Source organism: Schistocerca serialis, chromosome 8, assembly GCF_023864345.2.
Source record: "Schistocerca serialis cubense isolate TAMUIC-IGC-003099 chromosome 8, iqSchSeri2.2, whole genome shotgun sequence".
In the NCBI taxonomy this organism is placed as follows: Eukaryota; Metazoa; Arthropoda; class Insecta; order Orthoptera; family Acrididae; genus Schistocerca; species Schistocerca serialis.
The window spans coordinates 107162938-107180866 of NC_064645.1; the positions used below are offsets into that span (position 1 = coordinate 107162938).

The window sequence follows — 17929 nt, forward strand, 5'->3', positions numbered from 1 at the left end:
CCGCCACTTTGAAGGAAACTCTCACAAGTGTGCGGGCCAGTCCTAATGCGAATGTTAAAGTGATGTGACAGTGGACCCCCAACAATAACAGAAGCACTTGAAATGGTCAAAAAGACTCTTGCAGAAGCTACATTAGTTGTGCAACTGAAATCAGATGCCCCCCCTGGCACTTGTAGTCGACGCCAGTTAGAAAGTATTCAAACTGGCACTGCAACAATGTGTCAATGGGATTTGGCAACCTCTCACTTTCTTTTCATATCAGTTAACACCAGCACAACATGATGGAGTAAATATGACTGCAAACTGTTGGCCAACTCCGCAGCAGTCAAATACTTCTGTGCCCAACTACAGGCAAGAATGTTCACTATATCCACTGACATAAGCCACTCACATTTGCTTACCAGCAAAATAACAATAACTATTCTCCCAGACAATTGAATCAGCTAGATTACATTGTGCAGTTTACTACTGATTTACAACATATCTCTGGCCTCAGCAATGTAGCAACAAACTGCTTGTCTCGCATTAGCGCAGTCATTGAGACAGTTGATTTCGCTCACTTACGCGATGCACAGCAAACAGATGATGAACTATGGAACATGCTGCACAATACCCAGAATGGATTGCAACTTGAACTTGTTAATGTACCAATGTGTAGTGGGAATTAACTTAGATTTATCTAAAGCTTTTGATACAGTAAATCTCAAAATTCTGTTAAACAAGATGGAGGCAATAGGTGTAAGGGGAGTTGTGAAGCAGTGGTTTGAATCTTACCTTCAAGATAGAACTCAGGTGGTAGAAATCATCGCAGAACATAAAAATCAGAAAATCGAGTGGGTCTCAGATGCAAAGAAATTGGAAATAGGTGTCCCACAGGGCAGTGTTCTTGGTCCCTTATTATTCTTGCTTTATATAAATGACATAAAAAAATCCTAATATTTCTACCAAAATAATGTTGTTTGCAGATGATACTAGCATAATTATAAGTGATGATAAAAATCATTAACCACCACAACTGATAGAGTCCTGAAATATATTCAACATTGGTTTAATGCTAATGAGTTAACACTTAATCTAAGTAAAACAAATTATATACAGTATGACAAAGCAACTCAAGATATGGACCTCTAGTTAAAGCTAATGGATAAGAAGATAGAGAGTGTACAATCCACAAAGTTTTTGGGCATGCACATTGATCAAAACTTAAGCTGGAAAGACCATCTCAAGTACTTATCCCACAGGCTCAATTCGGCATGTTTTGCATTGAGGATATTATCTAGAGTATGCAGCACAGACTGTACTAGACTAGTGTATTTTGCTTACTTTCAGTCCATCGTGTCTTACGGCATAGTGTTCTGGGGTAAAACTAAATCAAGCTTAAGAGATATCTTCAAATTTCAGAAAAGAGCTATACGAATCATAACACATAACCCTCCAAGAACTCATTGTAGGCCCCTTTTCAAAGAACTGCAGATACTCACAATACCATCACTGTATATTTTTAAAAACATTCTGTGTACAAGAGCACATATGAAAAATGTATGTACAAATGAGGACTGCCATAATTATAATACTAGAGCTCGTAAGAATTTGTATGTAGAAAGGGTAAGGACAACACAAACCCAAAAGCATGTAAGTTATTTTGGAATAAAACTTTACAATGCTCTGCCAGTGTACATGAAGGAAATAATAGATGAAGTAAAATTTAAGACTGAGCTTAAAAATTACCTTTTAAGCAAAACTTTCTATGACGTAGATGAGTACTTTGATTGTGTGTAAATTTATTGCCAAAAATTTTAATTTATATGTCTAAATTTGTACTTTTAAAAAATGCCTTGAAAGTGATATACCATTATTATGTCTGTAGTACTTGTACTAGTATGATAACTTTGTTGTGACAATTCCTACATCATGTAAATGATTTACAGGAAGATAATAAAATGAAATGAAGTGCCAATTTTCTGCTATGCTGCAACAATTCAACGTGAAAAAACCACGCAGTCTGTGAAACTTGCTGTCTCATGCCACATTTGGTCAGGACTTCAAAAGGATTTCTGACAGTGGGTGCATACATGCATAGCTTGCAAATGCAGTAAGGTCAACCGGGATATTCATGCACCCACAGGCAATTTTCCAGATGCTACCAAAAGGTTTGCACATATCCATTGTGGGACCTTTGCCGCCATCAGATAGACTATGTTACTTTCTGACAATCATGGACAGAGTCACAGGCTGGCCAGAGGCAATTCCTGTAGAAGATACTTTCACCGAGACTCTGGTGACAGCACTCTTGACTCAGTGGGTCACTTGGTTTTGGTGCCCACTGTATATCATGACAGACAGTGGCTGCCAATTGAGTTCAAGCTCTTCGTACAGATTAGCAAATTCTGCAGCACCTACCATCATACAACTACTAGCTATCATCCTGCAAGTAATAGTATGGTGGAGCGGTGGCACCACTCGCTCAAAGCAGCACTAATGTGTTATGATGTTAAGTGGACCATGGCTGGCCTCTTGTGTTGCTCAGCTAGTGGTCAGTAAACAAACCAGATCTCGATGCGTCACTAAGAATTTGTTGAGTAAAGTGCTCCATTGGGGGACATGTTTCAGCAATCAGATTTTGTAACACAACTCTGGGAGCACACTGCAAAATTGCAACCTCAGCTAGGGCCATGCCACAGCACACATCTATCTCTCATGTGCAAGGAATTGACAGACATCTCCCATGTCACGCTCCGTTGGGACGTTGTAAAATCTGACCTCACCCCGTCTCATACCAGACCCCACTACATCCTCTCATGTGCTGACAAGACCGTAGACATCCTGCTCAATAACAATGCAGAACAGTATCTACTGATTGGGTCAAACCTGCTTTTCTGTTTGAGGATGCCTTCAAGATACCTCTACCCAGCAAGCTGCTTACCCTGACCAGTATGGCACCCAGCAACATTCCAGCTCACCTGGGGTGCAGCCGCCATGCCAGATGTGGTCAGTCTGGTGTGTCCACTTACCCTCATTATTCCTGGACAGCGTCAAGGTTGGCGGGTGGCGACAATGATGCTCCGCTTCTCTGTGCGGGCTTGTGGGGCAACCAGTATGGATTGCATGTGCAATAGGTAGGATCAGCTGATTACCAGAGTCAGTCAGAGAGGTTCATGCATTTTCTGCATGGAGCACTGCTCATGCTCTTATTCTATGCTGCGAAGGGCATCATGCTGAATCTTTGTGATTTATATTGTAATCACTTACTCTTGACGGTAAATCATTAATGTATCAGTTCTCTGCAATAAATGTTCTTGTTGCCTTTACACCACTGTTTCTTGTGTAGATGGGCATAAGAAGAATTGCTACGATGAAATAAGTTGCCAGCGTTCTTTTCTGTTACTGCACCCACACATGTAACACACATTTAATTTGTGGTCCACTTGCAGCAGTGCAAGACTTGCTCAGTCTTAAGAAAAACAGATGTCTGAACATGCTGATACTTCAAATACATCCAGCATCTCACAGCTTCACAATAGGTAGCTTGAGTTTCATACTTGTGATTGTTTCACTTGCGGATATTTCTCAATTGGTGTTGAGACATTTGTTTTTGCCATATTACGTTAATGGCGTATATCTTCTGTATAAGCTGTTTTATTAAAATATTGAAGAAATGTCCAACAACTTCTGTTGTAATCCTTAATTCCTTACGCACTGTGTTCAGAAAATCCACATGACACTCTTCTTGATTACAGCAATATGTTCCTCGTCAACATATAAAACAACTATAATACAGACCTGTATAAACACTGATTTCAATTCCTCCAAAATTGAGAAGCACACTTTTAAACTGACCATTCCAACAACTTAAAAATTGTTTTAAAGCACAAAAACTTTTAAAGAGCCTGCATAACCTGCTGCTACCATCACAAAACTCCTCGGACTTTCTGTAGATCATTTAAAAATAATGACTTCATGTCAACCTGTGATAACTCTAACCCTTCATTATTGGCACTGCTCTAATTAGGTCAAGGTAAGAAATTGGAATGAATGTTTGGAGAGAATCAATGCCTTCACATTAACATAATCCCAAACAGCAATTTGGGCTTTGTGTCAATAAATTTCCCCATCAGTATTTTGTCTGACAAGAAAAACCTTCTGATCAGAGATTTACTTGCACCCTGCTGGTAATTCTCTCAAAGTTCAGGTAGAATTTTCCTCGAATAATGCACTTTCTTCTACCATTGCTGATTTCCAATTACTCTGGCCTGGTGACTGCAATTCTTCAGAAAAGTTCTTTAGCTCATCTACTTCTGCTAACATACATTAGATGAAATTTTTGAGTTTTTGAATTTGCTTCTACTTTTAAAATTAAATCTGTGTCCTTGCAGACCCTTTTGGTCCAGGTGTATTTTCACCAAAGAAGTTGCTGCTTCACTTTAATTTCCTAACCTGTCTCTGCTTGAAGCATCTGTCACAGAAGTGCCCTTATTTGCTGCTGACTTACTTTCCTTATGTGGAAATTCTGTAAGGATTTTTCCTGTAAGTATTGGCTCAAATGCAACATCTCTCCTCTAGATGACTTGTTGGCCAGATTTTATCCAAGAGGTGAAAACCATTAATATCTTCACCATAGCCAACAAAGACTGTGTGCTATCCCTTTATATTCTACTGCTTGTGGCATTCTTTTGGAATATGTGCATAACATTTGGTCCCCAATCTATGCAGTCTATTCAAATTAGCATTCCTCTCTGTAAAAAAAACTGATGGGGAGTCTTTCCAGCAACACTGTTTGATTAATAATATACACAGACATAATGACTGTCTCTGTCTACAGCAATGTTAGAAGGTTCTTTGAGATGAACATTGCCTATACAAGTTCTACCACTGTTCTCTTTATGTGTTCAGTGCAGTCATTTTTTTAAAAAAATTATGTAGTTATTTACAAAACCCAACTTTGAACTGTTATATTTCAGAAGACCTCCAACCTTCTCATTGCCAAATTCATGACCACTGTCTCACTCAGACACTTCAACTGGACAACCACACTGGATTTTGACAAGTTGCTGTGCCTCTTGGACCTTTAGGACAGCTTTACACTTTTCTTTCAAAAAATAGACCATGTGAAATCTCTTGTAATTACATGGGAAGCAGATGAGTACCATGACCCCAAGAAGAACTGTTTAACTTCACACAGATCTGCATTATGACTTCCTCAGGTATACTGGAATATCGCTGGCATGACTGTAAGTTGTTCATCGTGTTGCTTCTCTTTAACACATAATCACGAAATTCATCATCAAACTTGACACTGATTCTATCTCCTCAGAAATTCATAGTTATGGCATTTATTTTGATTACCTATTTGCTGAGGCTAGATTTGCCATGAACTGCTGGAAGCCAGATTAGTTTCAGAAATACATGATTTCTCAATCGGTTCACTGGAATTAACATCTTCAAAAGCTTCCCAGGCTGAAAATCTCTTACCTTAACTGTTAGCTCAGCCACTCAACAATTTCTGATGAATTCACAACTGTCTTTGGATGAACTGAATGATAATGCTATGGTCATGTGCTGATGTCACTGAAATCAGAGTTCTTCTACATTTTTCATGTAACATAAATGCAACACACCATTTACCAAAACATTATCATGCAGAAGTGTGTCACTTCCAATTCTTTCCTTTTCTTTGTGTTCAGACAGCCTTCTTATGTCCTTTTACAACACAACTGAAGCACTTAAAACATCTGATTCATCAAGCCGATGCACCCTTTCACTTGTTTATTCTAATCACCTTTTGCTTTTGTTGCCACCAATGTACATATCACTAAACTTCGCTGTTGTTGTAACTTTTCATCAGGTGCACCTGAAGAAAACAACTGCACTGGTTGTCAAAATATTGTGCATAAAATAGAAACAACAACTTGGCTGAAGACTGCCATTAATCAGTGACACAGAAGAAACCTGAGAGATCATAGCACTTCATGCCGTCAGGAGGAGATGTTCCGCAACATACACAAGTTGGATAAGCTCAGTACACTGACCTTCTTAACAAGATGTTGAGATGAACAAGTCGTACCAAGATCAAATATCATATTAAAACACTAATAGTAAATATGATTATGTGCAATGCAAGCCTGATGCTAGTACGAAAAGAGAATTTGTGCCACCCGATGAATGATAGATGTTGCTTCAAAACAACTTCATTGGCATCTTTACATGTTGGCTACACTCTCTACAGGTTCTTGGAAATGGGTTGACAATACAACATGGTCACAAGAGAATCAATGAAGTTGAAAATGTCTGCATACCAAAAAGCAAAATTTGATCAAATGTACAAAAATCCAAGACAAGATGTGGGGATTAAACTCACTGACAAACATCTGGATGAGGGTACAGTGAAGATCCTTGCTAAAGGACTAAATTTCACATCCATTCCAAAAATGCTGCTAATAATAGATTACATTGCTCCATGAAACATGCTGCAGTTTTGTTCCCACTGGAAGCCACGGAAGAGGTCCACCAGGAAACTAGTGAGCACTTATCAAGGCACCAAGAAACAACAAGTAGCATTAAGAAATATATGGGAGGACAAGGAAACTATAAATATGTCAGCTGACAAGGGCAACAGTACGTTCCTAATGTCATGTGTGAACTACAATATGAAGATTTTCGGTCTTTTGAATGGCACTGCCTGTAGACAGATACATGTTGATCCTATGAATAAAACTGGGAGGAAGATAGTGATGCTTCTCCAGGATTGCCATGTAATATCATTAAGTGTCTTAGAACAGGGGCAGCTGTGCCACAATGACTATATGTCCTTACTAAGGTACACAAGTGCTGCACACTTATAGACAGCTGACAAAATACCTGAAACCCATTCTCAGTGAACATTTGGTGAAGTGCGGACAACGCATTTGAAACTCTGCTTACTTTGTGCATGAGTTCAGTCAATTGCAATTCCAGGGTACAGATACTATGGTCAGTTTTGATGAAATCGCCCTCTCTACTAGAGTTCCACTTTCAGAATCCATGGAACTAAACATGGAAAAGCTTGGAAGTTGTTTCACTGAAATGTTTAGGCATGTGCTGATATCAACTTATTCCCTGTTCATTGGGAAATATTATGAACAAAATGGTGGATTGGTGAAGGATAACCTGTTATTGCCTGTTGTAGTGAACCTATACATGGAACACTTTGAAGTGAAGGTGCTAGAATCTGCCAAGTTTAAACCAACATATTTCTATCAATATGTTGGGAACCCATTTGTGGTGTGGACACTTGGAAAGAAAAATGAGGAAAAACACTGGAACATTTAAACTTTATGCAACCTAATATAAAATTCACAAGAGAACTTAGAAAAGATGGCCAGTTGCCTTTCCTTGACATTTTAGTTAAGACAAGACCAGATGATCCTGGGTCACAGTGTATATACTCATAGAAAACCCACACACACTGACCTTCATCACCTAGCTCAAGCCATCACCATCCATCACTAACAAATTTGGAGCTAAAGACTATGGCCCATAGAGATCAAACACTTCCAAACAAGGAGAATCACACTGAAGAATTACACCATATAAAATGTTCCGAAGGAATGAGTACCGGTACCGAGACTGTCACATTGAGTGGGCATTCCAGTCAAAATCAAGAAAGACTGAGAAAGAGGTTGAGACTGAGATGAAGAAAGGGAAGGCAAGAATCACTTATCTACCTTATGATTGGGAAATATTGGTAGACTTCTATGGAAACATGGCATCCACTGTATGTTGCTTCTACCAACAACAACAAAATGACTTCTTTGTAATGTTAAAGATGATATAGGTCTTTGAAAGCTGGGTGTGTGCTGCTTTCCTACATGGCTACAACAGTGTGAGTCAGGTTAGTGCAGATTTTGGTTGGTAGTACTTGTTTTTCATACTGTGTAATTACTGGGTAGATTGAAATATAATTCTTATATAAATCCAAAATGATGACTACAGAAACAATTGTTATTAAGTACTGCGCCTATAATGAATAAATGAATGATTTTGACAATTCTGACTCAAGTTATTTATATACGTTAAGGATCCTGGACTTGTTTATTCAGCATTCAATTCAGTAGACCTACATTTCATTATTGATCTAACATTGTCCCTTTCATCACAGGCATTACTGATACCATTTTGGGCTGTCTTGCCAATAAAATCACCAGTCACCTGTCAAAAAATATTATTATCTATGCTTTTCAAAAGTAATGAACTTTGGAAATGACACAATGGATATTTACATTACAGACTACTTTTTCAACATTTAACTGTTGGATATGTACAACTAGCTGTTCAAATTTGGCTATGACACTAGCCATATTGTTGGTTTGCCTCATAGTAAAATAAAGAAAACATGTTTGGACATCACATTTGCCATGAAAAAAATTCTGTGTAAGTCCACTCACAAGTGTCAAACAGTTTCACATGCAACCAACAAAGCCATTATGTTAGCTTCTAATGTTTGGGCAATAATCTGACTTGCTGAGTGAACAGCATTATCCAATTCTTTTAGTTTTAGGTTGTAAGTCACAGTACATTCTGCAGTTGTGCCATCTTCAAATGGCTGTGGTTTTACAATGTTGTTTACATAAGTTTTGTGAGTGTCCTTTGGAAATATGCAGTAAATTTGGAATTATACACTTCCACACATTCCATTTCTCAACACCTCCAAATTCATCAATATGACTACCATGCCGCAAACCCCCCACCATCTCTCTCCCCCTCCTCAAATCTCTCAGAGAAAGGAAAAACCATGGTGCAGTCCAGTGTTTGTCTTCCAAGAATATGATTTGAAAGTCTGTGTTACGCAGGTTTTTAACAGTCAGAACTGGAACTTTTTTATGACTACTTGCAAGTCACCATTTGTCTTCCAAAATATTAAAAATACACCATACCCCCCAACAAACTATCATATGGATGCCTTTGACTGAATGGTTAATCCATTGCACAAATTAAAAAAAACATGATCAAGTACACTGAGAATAGTGAACAGAATAAACAGTTTTTCAAAAAGTGTAAACACAAACAAGTCATTCAGTGTGCATGCAACCATGGACTGTTACCATCTTACTGATTTATGGTTCACTATGAAGCATTAACATGTTTCAGTTAGCTGAAATCTTCTTTTTTGCCCCTCCCCCTCCTGCACACATGCTCGTACACACACACACAAACACACACACACACAGTATACAAAAACAGATCTGTATAAATGAATATACAAAAAGATCTTCATCACATAAGCTATGAAAGAGACAGTTACCAACAAACAGTAATAAAAGGCTTACTGACACAGATCTTGATAACAGTTTCGACTAACTCAAGCGGGGGGAAAAAAAAAAAATTCAGTGTCCACACATAGATACAGTGGTTCATCGTTCCCTTTCAATCATGAGAGAAAAGTTTCCTGGACACATTGTCTTCTTGCATGGTGTTGCCATACAGCCTTCATGCTCACTAGATTTGACTTCCTTGTTTTTTTTTTTCTCTGGGGGTACCATAATCCAAGGTATTTGAACATCTACCCAAAAATATGTATGTAAATTTGCAGAACTGATACATTACAACAATGAAATTTATTTTGTGCTGGTAGCTATGGTAATGACTCCTCAGTTACCAAGCTTAAATTACTCTTAACAAGCATGTTTAAAATTAATAAAGGCATGTGATTTAAAACAATGTTGCAATTTTATATTTTGCTTTGATGCCTACCTCAGGTTAGCCTCATCTCGTTCATTCTCTAGCAGTGTTCGCATACGACTGTTATCTTCTTGGAGAGCAATCTTACGTCTCAGTAAGTCCAAATGCAAATCTCTGCGTTGCAGTTGTTCCCGAAGAGTTCTCACCCTTCGCTGCAGCTGATATACGGCTGATGTCTGAAATACAGTGTTAGAACCAATGAGTGCATGAGACTGTTACTTATCCGAAAACTTGTTGAAGGCTATTGATAATGTGATAAAATATCAGTCAAAATACATCACTTTTCTATTGAATATTTGGATACACTGATAAGCCAGAACAGTGTGATCACCTGCTGAACAGCATGTTCATCCACCTTTGGAATGCAATACAGCTGTGATTTTACATGACAAGGATTTGACAAGTCCATGGTAGATTACATGAGAAATGATACACCAATTTCTATGCACGGGTCATACAGTTACCATAAATTACATGCCACTGGCTTGTGGGCACAAAGCTAGTGTCCCAGATTTATTCCATTGAGTTTACATCAGGCAAATTTGGTGACCATGACATCAACTCAAGTTAACTATCGTGTTCCTCAATCCACTACAGCATGATTAAGGCCTTGCTATAGGGACTATTATCCTGCTGGGAAATGGCATCACCATTGAGGAAGACATGAAATATGAAGGGATGCAGGTAGTCTGCAATAATGCTCACATAGTTCACAGCTGTATGGTATCTTTGATTACTGCCATAGATCCCATGAAACCCTAAGAAAATGTCGCCCATAGCATAATACTGCTCCCCCCCCCCCCCCCCCCCCCCCCGCCCCCACTACTTCTCCACCAGTCTGCATCTGTTGATGGGGCATATTTGGAGCAGCCATCCATCGGGGTGATGGAATATCCAAACATGGCCATTAAGCTGATGTAACAGTAAACGTGATTTATCTGTCTTTTCCATTGATCCAAATGCCAGTCTTGATGGTCCCATGTCCACTGAAATCATAACTGATAATGTTATTTGGTCAAATGGGAGTACATGGGAATTATCTGCTGCAGAGCTCCATGTTAACAATGTGTACTAAGTGATAAGCTGTGAAACACTTTTCCCTTTAGCAGCATTGTACTAAAGTCATTGGATCTGACACAGATAACCACTTATCCTGCTTTACAAAGTGGAAAAGCCTCTGACCTCCACATTCTGTGATGAATGTGGATGTCCAATACCTTGTCGCCTACTTATGGAGACACCACACTTTAACCACTTTCCATAAATGCTCACAACAGTACCATGCAAACAACTGACCAGCTTTGCCACTTCTTAGATGCTCATTTACAGGCACTGGGCCACAACAATCTGTCCTTTGTCTATAATAATAGAAATTCCTGGATGGAGCAATACGTAAAATAAGGGAAAAGCAACCATTTACCTATAGTGGATTGGTGCATGTAGCACAGAACATCTAACAAGAAACAGTGTTCACACTAGCTTTCAAGCAATAGCTATTTCTGTAGCACAAGTACATGATGCGCCGTGTGTGGTTCGCGCTCGTGCCATCTCTTATTTTACATCCTGTTTTTTTTGTGTTGCCACCTCTTTATGTTAGTTTCAATTTCTGTTGTCACTGAGTTGCTGATCGGTCTGCCCGTCAGTGGCAGCAGCAGCACCTATCGATACAGCCCTCACATGTTATCTTTGCTGTACTGCTATTACTTCCCAGTTGTTGTCTGTCGTGGAGTCAGATGGAACATGGCAGGAGGGCAGCTCGGACCTGCCAGTCGTGGAGTTGGAATGCGACACTAGTTCAATCGGGTTGGAGCAGCAGTGAGGCCTGGATGTACATGGCTCGCCCAACAGTTGCCGCCACAAATCACTTGAGCCAGGGACTGTCTTTATGGATCGTCGGTCGGTTGTCCTACTGGAAAACGTGAATTGGCTTGCTGATCACTTATGGGTTGGCTGTGTGTGTGTATCAACTCCTGATTTGTCTTTGTGATGGCACAGCCACTGCTGAGTGTCATTTAAGTCTTCGTGCAAGTGTTTGTCTAGCTGTGTGTGTAGTTGGTGTCATTTCCACTGACAACTTGTTTTAAATGTTGTCGGCATACTAGCAGTGAGTCGGTCGATTGGAGTGGATCAGCAAGCAAGTCTCCATGCAGCATAGTCGGCCGGGCCCGCTGGCAGTCTCTACGCAGTTTTGGTGCGTGTGGGGGCTGTTCCGTCGCTGTGAGGTTTGTGGCTCATCGACCCAGGACATGAAAGTTGAGTGGTGATTTAATTACCAAAGCCATGTCTGTTCACGTTGTCCTGTTGGCTGGTGGTTTGCTGTTGGCGGTATTCCTGGGAGCAACAGCGAGTGTTCGGGTTGTTGAAGATTTAGCTGCTGTGTGGTGGAATTAACTATATTTGCCGATTTGAAATTCAAGTGCACCAGCGGAATTTTTTGCCTTGTGGCCGTTAGTGTTCCAGTTACCTGCCCTGGTCGCTGATGTAAATTCAGGCAGTGCCCTTTCCTTACCTGTTGTAGCTGTCCAACATGGCGTGTAGTTTTGACAGCTTAATGTATATTTGGTTGTGTGTGGCTGTGTCTGTAACGTTTTGGCTTTGGAATTCTCATATACTGGTTGGTGGTTAGCAAGTCGTCTTGTCGGTGGGTCCCTGACTGTCTCTTGGTTGTGTTGCCGGCGGATCAATTATAGTTGGTCTGACGTCTTGTCTCACCTAAGCGAACGTTAAGATTTCAAGCGCAGACCGAACCCTCTGGAAACTTTTGAGCACTGTTGCCTATACTGCCTTTCTTACTGGCGTTAATTTTTTTGTTTTTAATGAGTCGTAGCCAATGGTTTGAATTTGTAATTGTGATCTTAAAATCAAAGGTTTTCTGCCTGTTGAAAATTTATTGTATTGTTTTTAAAAAGCAGCGGCCTTCAGCCGCTTCAAGTTTTAAGGATATTACTTGTCAAGTATTACCTTTTGGAAGATAAAGCTGTGGGCTTTCTGCCTGTTGAAAATTTATTGTAGTGTATTGTTTTTAAAAGCATCGGCCTTCAGCTGCTTTAAGTTTTAAGGATCTTACTTATCAAAGTATTACATTCTTTCAAGATAAGTTGTGGGCCTTCTGCCTGTTGAAAATTTATTGTAGTTGTGTTGTTCTTAAAATGATGGGCCTTCAGCCGATTTAAAATTTTGGATTCTTACTTATCAAATCTTCAATCACTTGGGCTTAAATACTATTTAAGGTTAAAAGCTTTGGGCCTTCTGGCTTGGAAATTTGGTTGCAGTTTTCTTTTCAAACAATGGGCTTCAGCCATTTTGAAGGAAGGTTTCTTATTGGTCATAAAGCTTGGGCCTTCTGCCTGTTATTGTAGTTATGTTGTTTTAAATTTATGGCCCTTCAGCCACTTTTAAAAACTTCGTCTATCTGACTAGTCAAGTCTTACAGCGCTTGGGCTAAAATAATATTTTAGGTTAAAGCCTAGAGCCTTCTACCTCTAAAAAAATATATTATAGCATCTGTATTTAATTCATGGGCCTTCAGCCGTTTTTGAATTAAAGACATTTTCAGTCAATAGTCAAGCTTATAAGTTGTGCTTTAATGTTTGGACAACTAAATAAAATTCCTACTACTTGACCTGTCCTGCTGGGTTTAGCAGGGATTCTCATATGTATTCACACACACAACCACACAGGCACCGAGATGCACACCTCCGCGGTCCTAAGAATGAAAACTGCTTGACACAAATCGATTATATTGAAGAGAGTGTTGGTTTCTGGGAATTTACTACCCTTGCTCATGTGAAAGTTAAAACATAATCAAATGAATGCAAAAAGGAAATACACTGAAGTTATGCTAGCGAAAATATGAGAAACTTCTACAAAATTGAAAATGTTCACTGAGAAAAGCCTATCTAAAGTGTAATAAACTGTTTTTGTTAGTATGACTGTCACTATTAAAATAATATTAAAATAAATCACATTATCTCATAAAGAAAGAATGTTTTTGGGCTTTGGTTTTCTGGGTGGTCGGTTGCCACTTGATATGTAGTCGGACTCTTTCTGAAGATATGTGAGTATTGTTGTGTGTTTGAATGTATGTACTTGTGCTATGAAAAGAGCTACTGCTCTAAAGTTATGGCAAATGCTGTTTTCTGTTACATGTTTCTGTGCTCCATTCTCTGCTCCACACATCGATTCACTATGGGTGAATGAATGCTTTTCCCTTATTTTACTTCTTTGCTCTTTGTCAAATTTTTCCATTTGTGACCTATAAGCACTATAATGATTCTCCATTTCTCTCTGCTCTGCTTATATACTTTTCTTAGCATGTCCTGTACCAGAAATGCCACCAGGTGACATTTAATCTCATGGTGAGCAGAAGTAATGCTTTGGCTCATAAGTCTGCAATGATAATGGAGCATATTGTGGAATACGATCTTCAAAATTACAAAGAAGATAGTAAACTACATAAAATCACAAGAAATGAGCATACATTAATGTATCATTTTCCAGCAGTGATATGTTCTCTTCATGTAAGTTTAAAAATATGATCAGTTTAAACACTCATTGCATCAGACATGCCTTCAGGAATACAGCTTAGCCATTCAATACAAATGTGCTAGAGAAAGAGAGAAAGAGAGAGAGAGAGAGAAATTATAATAGATAATAATGGAGGGACTTCATTTGACATGCAGTTCAAAAACTGAACAGACAAAAAAATTGATAATCTTCATAATTGGACAGGCAGATAAAGAGAAGGTGAATTAAATGTTGGACAGGTTAACTGAGAGACTGACAGTGATATGATATACATTTGGATAAGAGCATTCAGATTTTTGTCACTTCAACACATATAATGGAATGGTGAAGTAAGCAGGAAGTGTCATGTCTCTGTTATTGTCAGTAACTGGTTTGTGTTTGTGTGTGTGAGAGAGAGACAGAGTGAGCATGCACGTGCTCACATGCTACCCACAAACAAGCAGTTTCTTTTTTAAAGTAATTACTGCACTATTTTTATATCCTGTGACCACAATGAGGAACAGCACTTTTATTTATATGCCACCGGTAGTGATAAACAATGCTTTCTTATGTCAATGAACACAGACCAGGAATAACAGAAAAATAAGCCACTGCTTGATGGCAAGACTGAAACAAAGAATCATTTCTTGACAATGAGAAATAAGGTCACACCGTATCCACCAAGGAAGGATCACTTGGAGGCTAGGTTCAATCACTGAAATACGAAGTGTTTCACAGAATTAATAAATGCTCAGTTCCATGAGGCAGTGGTAAATAGTAAGCAATGGCTGCACCTGGTGATGGCTGATAGGTCAAAGGACCTATGGCAGGTGGCGTCCAGTGACGCTATGGTTGGTGAGGGATTGGCACCTGCTTGTTGGTGACTTATTTGTTTGTGGAGGATATGGAACCACGGACCTTGCCATTGGTGGGGAGGCTTGCGAGCCTCAACGATACAGATAGCCATACTGTACGTGCAACCACAACGGAGGGGTATCTGTTGAGAGGCCAGACAAACATGTGGTTCCTGAAGAGGGGCAGCAGCCTTTTCAGTAGTTGCAGGGGCACAGTCTGGATAATTGACTGATCTGGCCTTGTAACATTAACCAAAACGGCCTTGCTGTTGTGGTGCTGCGAACGGCTGAAAGCAAGGGGAAACTACAGCTGTAATTTTTCCTGAGGGCATGCAGCTTTACTGTATGATTAAATGATGATGGTATCCTCTTGGGTAAAATATTTTGGAAGTAAAATAGTCCCCCATTCGGATCTCCGGGCGGGGACTACTCAAGAGGTCGTCGTCGTCAGGAGAAAGAAAACTTGCGTTCTACGGATCGGAGCATGGAATGTCAGATCCCTTAATCGGGCAGGTAGGTTAGAAAATTTAAAAAGGGAAATGAATAGGTTAAAGTTAGATATAGTCGGAATTAGTGAAGTTTGGTGGCAGGAGGAACAAGACTTCTGGTCAGGTGAATACAGGGTTATAAATACAAAATCAAATAGGGGTAATGCAGGAGTAGGTTTAATAATGAATAAAAAAATAGGAGTGCGGGTAAGCTACTACAAACAGCAGAGTGAATGCATTATTGTGGCCAAGATAGACAGGATGCCCACACCTACTACAGTAGTAAAACTTTATGCCAACAAGCTCTGCAGATTATGAAGAAATTGATGAAATGTATGATGAGATAAAAGAAATTATTTAGGTAGTGAAGGGAGACGAAAATTTAATAGTCATGGGTGACTGGAATTTGAAAGTAAGAAAAGGAAGAGAAGGAAACATAGTAGATGAATATGGATTGGGGCTAAGAAATGAAAGAGGAAGCTGCCTAGTAGAATTTTGCACAGAGCATAACTTAATAATAGCTAACACTTGGTTCAAGAATCATGAAAGAAGGTTGTATACATGGAAGAACCCTGGAGATACTAGAAGGTTTCAGATGGATTATATAATGGAAAGACAGAGATTTAGGAACCAGATTTTAAATTGTAAAACATTTCCAGGGGCAGATGTGGACTCTGACCACAATCTATTGGCTATGAACTGTAGATTAAAACTGAAGAAACTGCAAAAAGGTGGAAATTTAAGGAGATGGGACCTCGATAAACTGAAAGAACCAGAGGTTGTAGAGAATTTCAAGGAGAGCATAAGGGAACAATTGACAGGAATGGGGGAAAGAAATGCAGTAGAAGAAGAATGGGTAGCTTTGAGGAATGAAATAGTGAAGGCAGCAGAGGATCAAGTAGGTGAAAAGACAAGGGCTAGTAGAAATCCTATGGTAACAGAAGAGATACTGAATTTAATTTATGTAAGGAGAAAATACAAAAATGCAGTAAGTAAAGTAGGGAAAAAGGAATACAAAAGCCTCAAAAATGAGATCGACAGGAAGTGCAGAATGGCTAAGCAATGATCGCTAGAGGACAAATGTAAGGATGTAGAGGCTTATCTCACTAGGGGTAAGATAGATACTGCCTACAGGAAAATTAGAGAGACCTTTGGAGAAAAGAGAACCACTTGCATGAATATCATGAGCTCAGATGGAAACCCAGTTCTAAGCAAAGAAGGGAAAGCAGAAAGGTGGAAGGAGTATATAGAGGGTCTAAACAAGGGCGATGTTCTTGAGGACAATATTATGGAAATGGAAGAGGATGTAGATGAAGATGGAATAGGAGATATGATACTGTGTGAAGAGTTTGACAGAGCACTGATAGACCTGAGTCGAAACAAGGCCCTGGGAGTAGACAACATTCCATTAGAACTACTGATAGCCTTGGGAGAGCCAGTCCTGACAAACTCTACCATCTGGTGAGCAAGATGTATGAGACAGGCGAAATTCCCTCAGACTTAAAGAAGAATATAATAATTCCAATCCCAAAGAAAGCAGGTGTTGACAGATGTGAAAATTACCGAACAATCAGTTTAATAAGTCACAGCTGCAAAATACTAACACGAATTCTTTACAAACAAATGGAAAAACTGGTAGAAGCCGACCTCAGGGAAGATCAGTTTGAATTCCATAGAGATGTTGGAACATGTGAGACAATACTGACCTTACGACTTATCTTAGAAAATAGATTAAGGAAAGGCAAACCTATGTTTCTAGCATTTGTAGACTTACAGAAAACTTTTGACAATGTTGACTGGAATACTCTCTTTCAAATTCTGAAGGTGGCAGGGGCAAAATACAGGGAGCGAAAGGCTATTTACAATTTGCACAGAAACCAGATGGCAGTTATAAGAGTCGAGGGACATGAAAGGGAAGCAGTGGTTGGGAAGGGAGTGAGACAGGGTTGTAGCCTCTCCCCAATGTTATTCAATCTGTATATTGAGCAAGCATTAAAGGAAACAATAGAAAAATTCAGAGTAGGTATAAAAATCCATGGAGAAGAAATAAAAACTTTGAGGTTCGCCAATGACATTGTAATTCTGTCAGAGACAGCAAAGGACTTGGAAGAGCAGTTGAACGGAATGGGCAGTGTCTTGAAAGGAGGGTATAAGATGAACATCAACAAAAGCAAAACAAGGATAATGGAATGTAGTCGAATTAAGTCGGGCGATGCTGAGGGAATTAGATTAGGAAATGAGATACTTAAAGTAGTAAAGGAGTTTTGCTATTTGGGGAGCAAAATAACTGATGATGGTAAAGTAGAGAGGATATAAAATGTAGACTAGCAAAGGCAAGGAAAGCATTCCTGAAGAAGGGAAACTTGT

General features: G+C 39.3%; 1 protein-coding gene across 1 annotated transcript in view; it reads right to left on the reverse strand.

The window, feature by feature from the left end:
• Nucleotides 1-17929, reverse strand: part of LOC126416583 (coiled-coil domain-containing protein 170) — a 320658-nt gene that overhangs the window by 67767 nt on the left and 234962 nt on the right. Inside the window, exon 11 of the mRNA XM_050084335.1 lies at nt 9727-9890. Within this exon, the coding sequence (XP_049940292.1) occupies nt 9727-9890 (164 nt within the window). The remainder of the gene's footprint in view (nt 1-9726; nt 9891-17929) is intronic.